Here is a 14609-nt window from a genome sequence, read left to right on the forward strand (position 1 = left end):
AGCATGATATGGTGAACTCCCTTTGTCTCTGAGTCAGGGAGGGGCTGCTTAGTACTTTGCAGCCCTAAGGTCTTGACAACCAAGCTCCTAAAAAGCTCAGGCAAAATGACATTTGAGAAAGTGATAGTTGACTGCAAGTTTGCAAACCTTACTTCTTGCCCTGTCCCTTCTAGGCGCATAACAGCAGAAAGGAGCCAACCTACTCCACCCTCCCATCTGTTTGGCAGATGAGGAAACCAGCTCAGAAAGAAGGGAAGATTATTTACTCAGGTCATGGAGCGTCGAGGTGGCAAAGCAAGGCTTGGAACTCAGGCCTTCTACTTACTCATCAGGATCATTTCTATTCTACTATGAGGGCTGTTCCCACTCACAGGCCTCTCCTTGCTCCCAGTATAAAGACCCAGTTCCGGGGTTCAGCCCACAAAGCCCTGCATGGCTAAGCTTTCTAGTTTCTTCCAGCCTCCCTCGCCCTCCTCTCTGGGCTCCAGCCACATCACCCTTTGGTCTTCAAGAGCACCATGCCTCTTACCCCTTTCTCAAGACTCTTCCCACTGCCTAGTTAACCCATCCTTCAGCTCTCAACTCAGACGTCACTGCTTCCGAGATGCTCTCTCCGATCTCTCCAGACTGAGTTGGTTCTCCCCATCGTAGACTTTTGTAACTCCACCCTTTTCCTTCACGGCACTTATCCGAAAATCATAACTTCACAATTATTTGTGTGGTCATTTTACCCTCCTCTCCCCATGAGATATAAGCTCCATGGGGGCTGGAATCTGTCTTGCTCACCTCCCTTCCCCAGATCAAACGCCGGAGGGCGGAAAAGCTGAAAACACAAAGGGGAGGCAGCTTTGTTGAACCATAAATCAAAGGATCTGATGTTTTGCTTTGGTCATGTGACCCTGAGTAACTGACGTCATCTCTTTGTGCCTCCCATTTCTCATCTATAATATGGGGCTAATAAATATACATTCCACACAGAACTGTTGTGAGGCCAAGAAAGACCCCAGAGGTGGAGAAGTGCTTGGCACAGAAAGAAAGGCTCTGTGGGACAAGCAGATTATCCCAGTAACAGGCTTGGTTCCATCTTTTTCACACTTTTCAAGAAGCCCTGGTTTCTTAAAGAGAGGTGTACCTGCAACTACAGCCATTCCATATGGGCTGTCCTCTCAGCTGTGTCAAGAACCACTATCAGGCTCTTGGCTTCCTTCTTAAAGGCTGCCTTTGGGAGAGACCCTAGAAACTAAGGCTGAGTGTACTCTGTAGCTTCTTCCCCTGAATAATTTGCTAATTGTCTACTCTTGCCCCGTGTCTAGCCAGGATAGTGATTGATGCCGACATCTTTGGCCTGGATCCCCTTTCTACACTTGTGCTGTGGCATGCTTGCCCACCTGGTGAAACACAATCTTCCTTGAGTCTGGGAAGCAGGTGTGCCGGGGACTCCTTTCCAATCCCAACAGTGACATGTGACCTGCCGCCTTGTCAACGTGGCCCTCTTGTCCCTGTCCAAGGAGCTCTTAAACCTTAATATGGCACGCGTGAGGTCAGAGTTTGCTTCCAATTCCACCCTTGTGAAGGGAGTCTGTGAGCCTTAGGCCAAGTTGAAGCATTCCATGAGATAACCAAGATGAGTCCCAGAATGGCAAAGGAAGTCACACGTCTTATTATAGCCACGGCGGTGAAGGCTTGTTTTTCTAACAGCCATGTCAGCTGGCTTTAAGCACAGGAAGTGCCAAAGCTTGAAGAAGCTGGAAATACTCCTTGATTCGGATAGAAGCAGTACTGGGATATTCTGCTTACTGGTCATCTGCTTAGAACCATGTCTCTATCAGCAGAACCCTACTTCCCTGAGCAGCACTTTCCAAGAAAGGCATTCTTTATTCCTTACTTGTCACAAAGTTAGGTGTTCTCCCTCAAGGAAGTTGGTTAGTCTCCTTAAATGAAGATTTTTTATAATAAAGTCAACAGTGGCTTTGCTGGGCCTGCCTGAAGGCAAGTCCTCAAGCATGAAGGTGATGGAGCAGAGATGCTTGGTGTAGAGAAGAGCTGGTCTCAACTATCTAAGCTCTAACCCTGGCTTTGAAGCTGGCTTGGCTGAGGGGTCTGGGACAAGTCACTCCACCTTCCTAGCCCTCAGTTTCCTTGTGAATAAACCAAGGGGATTGGATCAGGTAGTCTCTAAGATCCTTCTGAGTGCAGTAGTAGTTCAGTGGTAGAATTCTCACCTTCTGTGTGGGTGACCTGGGTTCGATTCCCAGCCACCACCTGTCTGTCACTGGAGGCTTGCGTGTTGCTATGATGCTGAACAGGTTTCAGCAGAGCTTTCAGACTAAGACAGACTAGGAAGAAAGGCCTGGCAATGTACTTACGAAAATGAGCCAGTGAAAACCTTATGGATCACAACTGTCTGATCTGCAACTGGACAGCGTTTCATTCTGTCGTGCATGGGGTTGCCATGAGTCAGGAGCCAACTCAGTGACAGCTAACAACAACAACAAGATCCTTCTGGCTCTGAAATTCTAATCTCCTGTAGTTCCTTCGGCTTTTCTTCTGATTCAAGCTTTGGACTGACTTAGAATAACCTCCAGAAACTCTTAGCACCACTGGCCCACAGGGAGTTCAGAGTGAAAAATTCCCTTCAAGCCTTAACAGTGCCAACAAGAGGGTTACATACAAATTGGGGGATTATGTGGAAGCAATTCAAACCGTCCTATTGTTGAAACCAAGAAGACCCTTCAACATCAGGGAAATATCTGGGCGGTTCTCCAAAACCCTATTCATATCTAGGACATTGAGGCAAAAGCGGATTGTCTCAGTAAATGACCAGAACTGGCTTCCATTCCCAGTTGCTTTGCTTAATTAGACCTGTTTTACAAGCCAAAGACCCACTCTTGCTTCTGGCTTTGGACACGGTTTGAGCCAAGCATCCTGTCTCATCTACCTGAAGCTATGGCTGGTCTAGAGAAGCTCGCAGCTCCTGGAAGTGGTGCTGCCCCTGCCTACCAGCCCAGAGGTCCCTGGAGTCTGGGTCTACGGAATGTCTCAGATTAACCCCACTTGCCTGCCCCTCTACATCCCCAGATCAAGACAGTCTGACCTCATGGAGGAGGTAAGCTCTGGGGTCCTTACCTGCTTGCCTCTTTTTCCTGGTCTTCCTGTGGGACCCCGGTGTCCTGCTATCCCAGGCTCACCCTTTGGACCCATTTCACCCTGGAAAGAAGAGAGGAATTAGGACATGTGGGGGTGGGGAGGGGCCCACATCTATTCAGGTCTAACCAATCATTAAGAAAGAGGGTGGTCTACTTTGCCATTCTAAATCTTTTCCAAAAGGGTTGCTCTGGGAGGTGGGGAGAGTGATGAGGTCACGTGAAGGGTAAAGAGTTTTTCAAGGAAGAGCAGGATAGAAGAAGGTAACTCTGAGTTGGTTAGTTGTTACACGAGAGAAGTAGCTGCCGCGCAGCACATATTTTGGTGGCAAAAATTGGAAGAACCATCCAGAAGACTCAAAGTGGGAGGCTCATGCATTCAGCCTTATGTGTGGCTGTGACAATACAAGCCGTCTGGGGGAAATGCTTTCTCTTTTAGTTGATAATGTCATGTTTTTTGTTTGTTTGTTTGTTCGTTTGTTTTTTAAGCACAAATCCAAAGCTATGGGTTTTTGAATGATTTGTCACAATTTTGACAAAGATCATCTTGGCAAGTTTCTGCTGATTTAATGAATTTTATTTAGGATTTTTTTTTTTTTTTTTTAGGATTATATGTTTCTCCATTCTTCAGTAAAAATTGGTTGGAGTGCTAGTTTACTTCTATTTGAATGAGATAAAAACTCTTCTTTGTGGGGAAAGATGTCCCAATCAGATGTTCAAATACCCAATATAATTATTGTAAAAGGCACAGAAAGCAATGTAAACAAGATTCCTAGCTGCAAAGCCCGATTTTGAACTATCAGAACCAAGTGCACTAATTGAGAATTCCATAAGCCAACCCTTCGCAAAACCTATTTATTTTAGGTTCTCTCCTTCTTCCCCATGTTCTCTTAGTATTCCAGGTCTGCTTACTATTTCTTTGCGTCGCAAACCCACAGGGCTCATCATTCCTACACCAGTAATTCCCGTACAGCCCAGAATGCAGCGCCGGCAAGATCAGGTTAGCAACAGAAACCGTCAGGGTGTCTGCTAGCAGCAGCAGCGCACACCAAAGAGCTGCCTGAGCCAGAAAGAGAACAATAAACACCCAGCCGGCTTTTCATATGGAGGTCAGAGGGGGCAGAACACGGTGGAAAATTCCAGGGAACACCAGTCTACAACAAGAACCAAGCATAAAACTCTGAAATCATCTGTTGGCTCAGCCAATGGATTTGTCCCTACCCAAGCCATCAGTGTCCTGCCTCCTAGAATTGTCCTTAAACCTGCCATTCCTTTCCAACCTGTCACGTCCTTCAGCATTACAGGCAGTGAGTGCGAGGAGATAGGGTGGATTCTGCGTGGCCTTGGGGATGTTTGCAGCATTTTCCCCTGGCTGTTTGGAGCGACAGTAATGGGGGTGGGGTGGGGGAGAGAGTCTTGTTTGGCTGGGAGAAAACAGCATAAACAGCACACTTTTTTTTTTTTTTTTTTAGGATTGTCGGGAGGAAGTGTGGCCCTTCACCAACTGGAAGCAGCCAGTAATTTCTTGATCTAATTTCTCTCCTAAGACCTAATTATGGTTATCACATCAGCTCTGCCTTAAAACAGCCTCCCCCAGAAGAGAAAGAAAACTCTTGGGAAAGCAAGTCTAGTAAACGGTGCAGAGACTGGAGAAGCTGTCATATTTAACTTCACAGTCATTTATTAGCCTTTGGTGCTCACTGTCACCCCGAATGAAAGCCCAGTCTAAACATTTTAAAATAAAATCTTTTTTTTTTTCTCTTTGAACGTTTTCTTTAATTTGCCTTACATAATTAATCTTTTTTTTTTTTTTTTTTTCACCCCATGCCCCATCTGGGGTAGGAGGAACAGAGTTTTCGACAGATTATGGTAGTGAGAAATCATGGTAAATTAGTGCCAGATGATTGGAATTATTTGAATATTTTCTACTGCCAGGACAAGGTCCAATAAAAATAACTTATTCAAGTTTGGAAAATAGAACTTTAAGGTAAACTTAGAAAAATATTTAAATGCCAAGAGAGCATCCCACTTGCATGTTTGAAGAATATTATATTCAGAGGCCTAGGTTAAAATAATATTTACCAACGTCAGTGCTTTATAGCATAAGGAACCAACACTATGGTGTTGAATTCATTGTTCCAAATACTCACTTATGTATTTCTCTCTCTTTATCCCCTGACGTTTCCCTCGCCACCCTTCATTCTTCCTCCTCAAACCCTAACTGTAAGTAAAAGTTTCCAGATATCTGTCAGTCAGTTACCACCTTCACAATTTCTGTCTTACCTGTGCACGAGTCAATTGTTTTTTACTGAATCTTTTGTTTTTTTGTTTTTAAATTAACTGAAATTGATTCCTTTTTTATTTAGCCTTTTCTCAAGCAAGATATCCATGCAATCACATCAAATATTTAACTATTTAAAAAAAATTAGCTATCAAAATAAAAAACGCTTGCTGTCAACCAGCTAAAACGATTTTGGGTATAACCCTTGGGGAGGCACTGAGTCAAGGCTTTAAGCAGCAGCGAATGAAGACAAAGATGCCTGTACCTTGTGCTGGCCCATAGACTGAGAGGGGCCTCGGCTGTTATAGCTCAGGCTTGAGGCCCCTGTCATGACCCTTTCTGCTTTTGAATTCTAAAACCAGTTGCATGGAGTCGATTTCAATTCATGGTGACCCTATGTGGGCAGAATACAACTGTGTTTGTTCCTTAGGATTTTCAAAGCTGTAACCTTTTGGAAACAGATCTCCAGGCCTTTTTCCAAGATGCCTGGGTGGGCTTGAATCATCGACATTCTGGTTTCTAGTCAAGGACTTAACAGTTTATACCATCCAGGGCCCCCAAGAGATGGGAAAAGCAAAGAAGGGGCTCTCTCCACTCAGATGGGGCAACCCTTTCCTCCCATTAAAATGGAGGGTATATGTGTGTGGCAGGAAGTTCTCAGAACCTCCTGCTACCCTTTCACCAATGTGTGAGGGAACTTGCTCCCACCCCAAACCAGAACCTTCCACAGTAAACCCACTTTCCCTGCTTGATGGACAAAAAGGCAGAATTCTTTTTGTTGTGCTTAGAGGCAGATAATACACCAAGGCTTGTTTTTACTACTTCTAGGTACTTACTCGGAAACCCTGGTGGTGTAGTAGTTAAGTGCTACGGCTGCTAACCAAGAGGTCGGCAGTTCACATCCACCAGGTGCTCCTTGGAAACTCTATGGGGCAGTTCTACTCTGTCCTATAGGGTTGCTATTAGTTGGAATCAACTCAATGGCAGTGGGTTTGTTTTTTTGGTTTTTAGGTACTTACTTTCTGTCCCAACATTCCAGGAAATCCCGGGAAACCCTGTGAAGAGAGTAACAAATATAGTGCTGTGAGGAGAATAATAAATACAGTGACCACATCTATAATAATGTTTGAAAGGGTTGTGGGAGAGCTTGGTCAGCCATTTTCAAGATGGAGCCCTGCTGGTCAGTCAGTCATTCAGTCCACTAGATGGTTCAATTGTAGTTCATCATTTCTGTGAATGGCCATTACCTTTTCTCCTTTGGGACCCAAGTCACCCCTTTCACCTCTGGATCCCTAGGAGGAAACCATAGGAGAGAGTGAATGGGGGAAGGGCGACTGGAGCATTTTCAGACTGAAAAGCTCACCAAGTCAACACCTTAATTCTACAGGCAACAGAACAGGCTCAGAGATATCAGGCGACTTGCCCAGAGAAGCAATGTTTTGTGATTTACCTTCTATTTGAAACTTAAAGACCTGTTGCATTAAAAAAAGACAACTCATAGAAAATTCTGGATCCTAGGTCCTCTCTTACCCTGTAGGAAACTTGTCCCCCAGTTCTAGCTGCTGTTTTGTTTGGTTTGGTTTCTTTGTTTTGAAAGATGAGAGGGTGGTATGGTGGAAGCTTGGTTTAAAGACACACATCCACCATCTTCCTCCAGAACCCCTATGCAAACTCTGTTCATTCTTTCCCTTGCAAAACATTCATTTGCTCATCTGCTCTGTAAGGGGTCTCTATCTTCACTTGAAAAATCACCTCCCCTCTCTAACCTGCCCTCCCTTCCCACTTCAGGAGGCCCCTCACTTCTCTCTCTGTGCGCTGACAAATGACGGGAGGATATCTAGGAATGGATGCTGCAGTCACTGGCCAAATAGAAACCTGGGCCCATCCTTTGCTCGTCACTGACCCCAGAACCCATAGCCCAGACCAGGCTCTGGGAAGCCATCAGGGACAAGCACTAACCTTTTCCCCTCTGGATCCAGGGTAGCCCTAAAAGAAAGCAGAAGGCACATTTACAGTCAGCCCTGTAGGACCTTTGGACCTGGTGTAAAAGTGGAAAGAATTCCTGAATGTGGTGGAAAGGTGTGTCTCGAATACAAAGATATCCCTGAAGGTTGTGTTGACAACAGGGCTAAAGAGAATGTTTTATCTCAGCCTCTAAAGACCTGAACAAAGGTTCCTCCCTGCTTTGTTGTGCAGAGGCTTGACCCTCACTGTAGGAATGGCATCCCTTATGCCACTGCATCCCACGGCACAGTGTTCCCCAAAGGCAGGCACAGTGGCACCAGGTCCTAACCTCTGTACCATTCCCCAGCACAGGACAGCAGCCCCACCCAGTCCTCATCTTTGTAGGCAGCAGCCATTCCTGAGCCTTTGTGAGAAGATTTGGGAATGTCTGGGTCAACAAACTGACCTTGGAGCCCATTGGTCCTCTTGACCCTGGCAAGCCCATCATACCCAGGTCACCTTTTTCACCCTGTGGGATTGGGGGGAAAAAAGACCAACAGTGACATTTCTTGGAGAAATCAAACCAAGAGAGGCATGGGCAAGATCTGGATAGAGCTAGAGACATCAGGGCTAACTTATAAATCTGGGGCTCCTCAAATATCCCCTTGCTCATACTCCTAGGGTCCAAGACTCCATACTATACATTTTATTTTGGTATTTAAGGTTAAATATAAAATTAAATTACCCAAGGCAGAACAGCTCTAAAAACTAAATGCTCACTGTTATTGTTGTGTGCCATTGAATTAATTCCTACTCATTGCGACCCTATAGGACAGAGTAGAACAGCCCTGTGGAGTTCCTTAGACTGTAATCTCCACAGGAGCAGATCACCAGGTCTCTCTCCTGTGGAGCCGCCACTGAATGGGCTCAAAACATGACCTTTCGGTTAGCAGCCAAGCACTTAACCACAGCACCATCAGGGCTCCTGAAATGCTCACTAAGATGTCCTAAATGGACTGATACTTAATCTTTTTCCAAGAGACGGTTGAGAGAGAGTTGGGGAGAGCATGAGGGCACTGGGTCCTCAGAGGAGAAGGTTGTCAGCACAAAAACCAAACTCCAACTGCTTTGCTCTTCACATAGGGAGGACTTTTCAGACGTCTCCATATACTTTTCGCCCTAGGTTTGCTGGGTGCAAACCTCAGCCTTTGGGTGTGCACTGCAGAGGCAGGGGGCTAAGACTCATGGGAGGACTCTTCTGGTCCTCAGAACAGCTTGTAGTTGCAGCTTTCAGTGTCTTCTGTACTGAAAAACTTCATCCGCTAGGAATATAAGGTGAGCCACATACTTAATTCTAAAAATTTTTTTAGAAGCCACATTAAAAAGTAAAAAGAAACAGGTGAAATTAATTTCAGCAATATATTTTCTTTAACCTAACATTAAAAAAATTACCTCAACATCTAATTAGTATAAAAATTATTATTGAGATGTTTTACGTTCTTTTTTTCATACTAAATTCGCAAAATCTAGTATGTAATTTACATTTGACTAGTGGTGGACAGCAACATGGCAAGCCACCACAGTACTACAAACCAACAAGTTTGTCATACTGTGGTGGCTTGTGTGCTGCTGTGATGCTGAAAGCTATGCCACTGGTATTACAAATACCAGGAGGGTCAGCCATGGTGGACAGGTTTCAGCAGACTGGGAAGAAGTACCTGGTGATCTACTTGGAAAAAATTGGCCAGTGAAAACCTTATGGATGGTAGTGGAACATTGTCTGATATAGTGCTGAAAGATAAGCTCCTCAGGTTGGAAGGCACTCAAAATATGACTGGGGAAGAGATGCCTCCTCATAGTAGAGTCAACTTTAATGATGTGGTTGGAGTAAAGTTTTCAGGACCTTCATTTGCTAATGTGGCATGACTCAAAATGAGAAGAAACAATTGCAAACGTCCAGTAATAATCGGACCATGGAATGTATGAAGTATGAATCGAGGGAAATTAGAAGTTGTCAAAAATGAAATAGAATGCTTGAAGATTGATATCCTAGGCATTAGTGAGCTGAAATGGACCAGTATTGGCCATTTCAGATCAGACAATCATATTGGCTACTATGCCAGGAATGACAAATTGAAGAGGAATGACATCACATTCATTTAAAAAAAAAAAAAAGTTCAAAATCTATCCTGAAATACAATTCTGTTAGTGATAGGATAATATCCACACACCTAAAAGGAAGATCAGTTAATACGACAACTCTTCAGATTTATGCACCAACCACTAAGGCCAAATATGAGGAAATTGTAGATTTTTATGAATTTCTCACAATCTGAAACTGATCAAACATGCAATCAAGATGCACTGATAATTACCGGTGATTGGAGTGCATAAGTTGCAAGCAAAGAAGAAGGATCAGTAGTTAGAAAATATGGCCTTGGTGATAGAAACGTTGTGGGAGACCGCATGACAGAATTTTGCAAGACCAATGACTTATTCATTGCAAATACCTTTTCTCAACAATGTAAATGGCTACTATATATGTGGACCTCACCGGATGGAATACACAGGAATCAAATCGACTGCATCTATGGAAAGAGATGTTGGAGAAGCTCAATATCAACAATTAGAATGAGGCCAGAGGCCAACTGCAGAACAAACCATCAATTGCTCGTATGCAAGTTTAAGTGGAAGCTGAAGAAAATTAGAGCAAGTCCAGGAGAGACAATGTACAACCTTGTGTATATCCTACCTGAGTTTAGAGCCCATCTGAAGAATAAGTTTGATGCATTGAACACTAATGACCAAAGACCATACTAGTTGTGGGATGACATCAAGGGTATCATACTTGAAGAAAGCAAAAAGGTCACTAAGAAGACGGAAAAGACTGATGAGGAGTGAGCTACTTGCACCATGTGGACACTTGACATTGTGTTGGCCTCTCCTGTCTGGAGGGGAAAGGGGAGGGTAGGGGGGTTAGAAACTGGCAAAATGGGCATAAAAGGAGAGACTGGTAGGAGGGAGTGGGCTGACTCATTAGGGGGAGAGTAAATGGGAGTATGTAGTAAGGTGTATATAAGTTTATATGTGAGAGACTGACTTGATTTGTAAACTTTCACTTAAAGCACAACAAAAATTATTTAAAAAAAAAGAAGAAAATCAATGTCAGAAGAGACTTTGAAACCTGCTCTTGAACATAGAGCAGCTTAAGCAGAAGGAAGAAATGATGAAGTGAAAGAGCTGAACAGAAGATTTCAAAGGGTGTCTTGAGAAGACAAAATATTACAATGAAATGTGCAAAGACCTGGAGTTAGAAAACAAAAAGGGAAGTACACCCTCAGCATTTCTTGAGCTGAAAGAACTGAAGAAAAAATTCAAGCCTCGAATTACAATAGTGATGGTTTCTATGGGCAAAAAATTGATTGACACAGGAAGCATCAAAAGAAGATGGAAGGAATACACAGAGTCACTGTACCAAAAAGAACTGGTCAACGTTCAACCATTCCAGTAGGCAGCATATGATCACGAACGGATGGTACAGAAGAAAAAAGTCCAAGCTGCACTGAAGGCATTGACAAAAACCAAGGCTCCAGGAATTGATGGAATACCAGTTGAGATGTTTAACAAATGGATGCAACACTAGATGTGTTTACTTGTCTATGCCAAGAAACTTGGAAGACAGCTACCTGGCCAACTGTCTGGAAGAGATCCATATACGTGCCTATTCCAAAGAAAGATGATCCAACACAGTGCTGAAATTATCAAACAATATCAGTAATATCACATGCAAGTAAAATTATGCTGAAGATAATTCAAAAACGATCCCAGTAGTACATTGACAGGGATCTGCCAGAAATTTAAGCCAGGTTCAGAAGAGGAGGTAGGAGAAGGATATCATTGCCGATGTCAGATGGATCTTGGCTGAAAGCAAATAATAGAAAGATGCTTACCTGTGTTTCATTGACTATACAAAGGCATTCAACTGTGTGGATCATAACAAATTGCAGATAACATTATGAAGAATAAGAATTCCAGAACACTTAATTGTGCCCACACAGAACCTGTACATAGACAAAGAGGCAGTCGTTCAAACAGAACAAGGGAATTTTGCATTGTTTAAAATCAGGAAAGGTATGCGTCAGAGTTGTATCCTTTCACCATAGTTGTCCAATCTGTAGGCTGAGCAAATATCTGAGAAGCTGGACTATACGAAGAAGAACACAGCATCAGGACTGGAGGAAGACTCATTAACAAACTGCAATATGCAGATGACACAACCTTGTTTGCTGAAAACGAAGAGGACTTAAAGCACTTACTGATGAAGATCAAAGACTACAGCCTTTAGTATGGATTACACCTAAACATAAAAAAAAAAAAAAAAAATCCTTACAGCTGGACCAACAAGCAACATCATGATAAACAGAGATAATACTGACATTACCAAGAATTTCATTTCACTTGGATCCACAATCAACACCCACAGAAACAGCAGTCAAGAAATCCAATGACACATTGCACTGGGCAAATCTGCTATGAAAGACCTTTTTAAAGTCTTAGAAAAGCAAAGATGTCACCTTGAGGACTAAGGTGTGCCTGACCCAAGCCATGATATTTTCAATCACCTCGTAGGCATGCAAAAGCTGGACAATGAATAAGGAAGACTGAAGAAGAATTGACGCATTTGAATTACGGTGTTGGTGAAGAATATTGAATATATCATGGGCTGCCATAAGAACCAACAAGTCTGTCTTGGAAGAAGTACAAACAGAATGTTCCTTAGAAGCTAGGATGGTGAGACCTCATCTCATATACTTTGGACATGTTATCAGGAGGGACCAGTTCCTAGAAAAGAACATCATGCATGCTAGAGGGTCAGAGAAAAAGAGGAAGACCCTGAACAAGATGGACTGACACAGTGGTTGCAACAATGGGCTGAAACATAGCAACAATCGTGAGGATGGCGCAGGGCTGGGCAGTGTTTTGTTCTGTTGTACATAGGGTTGCTATAAGTTGGAACTGACTCATTGGCAGCTAACAATAACAATTTTACATGTGAAGCACATTTTAATTCAGGTGGTAAATTTTCTTTGGAAACACATGATCTGTTATTTAGACTTCATAAAATTAATAGTTGAAAAAGCAGATTCACACACCCAAGTTATTCCAAACATACTTAAAATTTTTCCAGTAACTGAATCGACTATCAGTTTTTTTTTAATTAAAACTTAAGTTAATTAAAATAAAAATTGGGTTCCATAGTTGCACCAGTCACATTTCAAGAGCTCAATATCCACATGTGGCTAGGGCCTGCCGTGTCAGATAGCTCAGGTTTCTAGAGTAGATTTTAAAAGAAATATCCTTGGAACTTTTCCCAAGGGGACTGGAAACACAACATAATACAGCCAGTAGGTGAATCAGAGCAGATGACTTTAACCTACCCACCCCCTCACTTCTGAATCCTGGCCTCTGCATCCTCTACTCCGTGACCAACAGAGAGAAGAACGTAAACAATGGATGCATTTGTTTCCCATAACCTGTCTGAGGAAGAGGGTTTCATCGGCATTTGTTGCTCACTCTTTGAAGGTAAGATTACCTTCCAGCCAGCCAACACCCACCCCCTTAACCCTCTACCCCCTGCCAGATTAGCAGGACAGGCCAAGAGCTTTCCAGACACAAGCCCTTCTTCAGTCATCTCGGGCGAAACCAAAGATGACTCAGAATCTCAGGCAAATGAGAACCAGGACACTTGTGAAAGGGGGAGCAGCCCCCCATTTCTCTTCCCATAGGAACAGATCTGTTGACTGGCCAAGAGCTTGCAGTCAAAGTGAAATAGGAATGTTTAGGGACCTGGGACTAGAGTGTCCACCTGGAAGAGAAGGCACCAACACTGTGGGCAATTCTTCTGCTTTCTTCCTCACCCTCTAGAGGAAATGAGTTTCATTGACTGTGTGTCAGGGACCAGGGGAGCTGCCATCTTCTCCCCTCATATTTGGATACCCCATGAACTCCAAGTGTGACACACTTACCCTGGGTCCTTCAGGGCCTGGCCAGCCGACGGGCCCAGGCATGCCTGGAACACCTGGGAGGCCAGGTCTACCCTTCAAAGACCAAAAACAAGAGTCAGGACAACTGGGTTTGTCTCCTTCCTTCCAGGGAATAAGATTTGTCTCTGGGACCCTGAGGGGAGTGCGGAGACTCTAAGCACAGCCCCTAAGTCCTCCATCCCCACCCTCCAGAGACTGACAGCTTAGAAAGGACCAGTTGGGTCAGTTGGATATAAACTAAAGCCGTTGGTGTCACATTGAGTCAGCAAGCAAGATTTTATTCTACTTATGAAATAGAAGTGGTGGGGGAGGAATTCTAAACTTCTTGGGTTTTCTGTCTTTATCAGCCCTGCCAAAGGCCTCCTGCATTCCAATGGATTTCCCCAAGGTGTGCTGTAGAATGGGATAGGATTATGTTTTGCAGGCAGTAACAGATGCTGTTGGTATTCCTTCAAGATCTTTGTTACCTGCTCAGTGGCTGCCTTAGTTACTACTAACAACTCATTCTGCAACATGCAACTGTGGAGTTTGCTCTTGGGCAACTGGAGTAGCCTGACAATTGATGCACCGCCCCTGCCTGCAGCCACAGCCCAGCTCCCTGGCCTCAAGGCAGAGCAAACTCTGTGGTACAGTTTACACTCCAGAGCTCCTCCAGGGATCAGGCTGAGTCTGGCCTTCATCTGATGCCACATCCTTACCTGGCTTCTTCCCCTGCCCCATCTGGGTTCTTCTGCTCCCTTATGGGCTCCTGCTGAGAGCACTTCCTTAACAATTAATTCACTTGCACACAGTACAGGCCATTTCTGTCTCTTGTCCTAGGAAACCCAACCTAAACCAGGGGCTATGGAAGAGCAAGCCTACCAGAGAGAGTGGAAACAAGCACTTGGGGTCTATGTTGAGCTCTGGCCTCATTAGTTAACTTTACATTGAGTTTAGCTAGATGTGGAGACTCTGTTTCCTAAGCCAGAGATGGCAAATCTTGGCTTGTGTACTGGCTTCTACTCTTGCCTCCCTCATCCATGACAGACATCACTAATCAATCATGGCCCCTGTTAGCTCTGAGCATGGAGCCCAGCCCAGAATCTCTTTCAGCCCAGCATCTGAGATGGCTATAATCATCTGCGCTTCAAAGAGTTGTACCTTTGCCTTGGAAAGGTCTACTTGGGGCTCTTGTTGACAGTGAACCCACTTGAGGAA

At 44.0% G+C, this 14609-nt stretch overlaps 1 protein-coding gene across 3 annotated transcripts in view; it reads right to left on the reverse strand.

The window, feature by feature from the left end:
* The window catches only part of COLQ (collagen like tail subunit of asymmetric acetylcholinesterase), a 79777-nt gene that overhangs the window by 12661 nt on the left and 52507 nt on the right, over positions 1-14609 (reverse strand). For all 3 annotated transcript variants that reach the window (XM_049870870.1, XM_049870871.1, XM_049870872.1), the window contains 6 exons: positions 13395-13466; positions 7835-7897; positions 7384-7410; positions 6672-6716; positions 6444-6479; positions 3127-3207 (listed from right to left, as the gene is read on the reverse strand). In XM_049870870.1, coding sequence (XP_049726827.1) covers positions 3127-3207; positions 6444-6479; positions 6672-6716; positions 7384-7410; positions 7835-7897; positions 13395-13466 — 324 coding nt within the window. The remainder of the gene's footprint in view (positions 1-3126; positions 3208-6443; positions 6480-6671; positions 6717-7383; positions 7411-7834; positions 7898-13394; positions 13467-14609) is intronic.

The sequence above is a fragment of the Elephas maximus genome, chromosome 27 (genome assembly GCF_024166365.1).
Source record: "Elephas maximus indicus isolate mEleMax1 chromosome 27, mEleMax1 primary haplotype, whole genome shotgun sequence".
In the NCBI taxonomy this organism is placed as follows: domain Eukaryota; kingdom Metazoa; phylum Chordata; class Mammalia; order Proboscidea; family Elephantidae; genus Elephas; species Elephas maximus.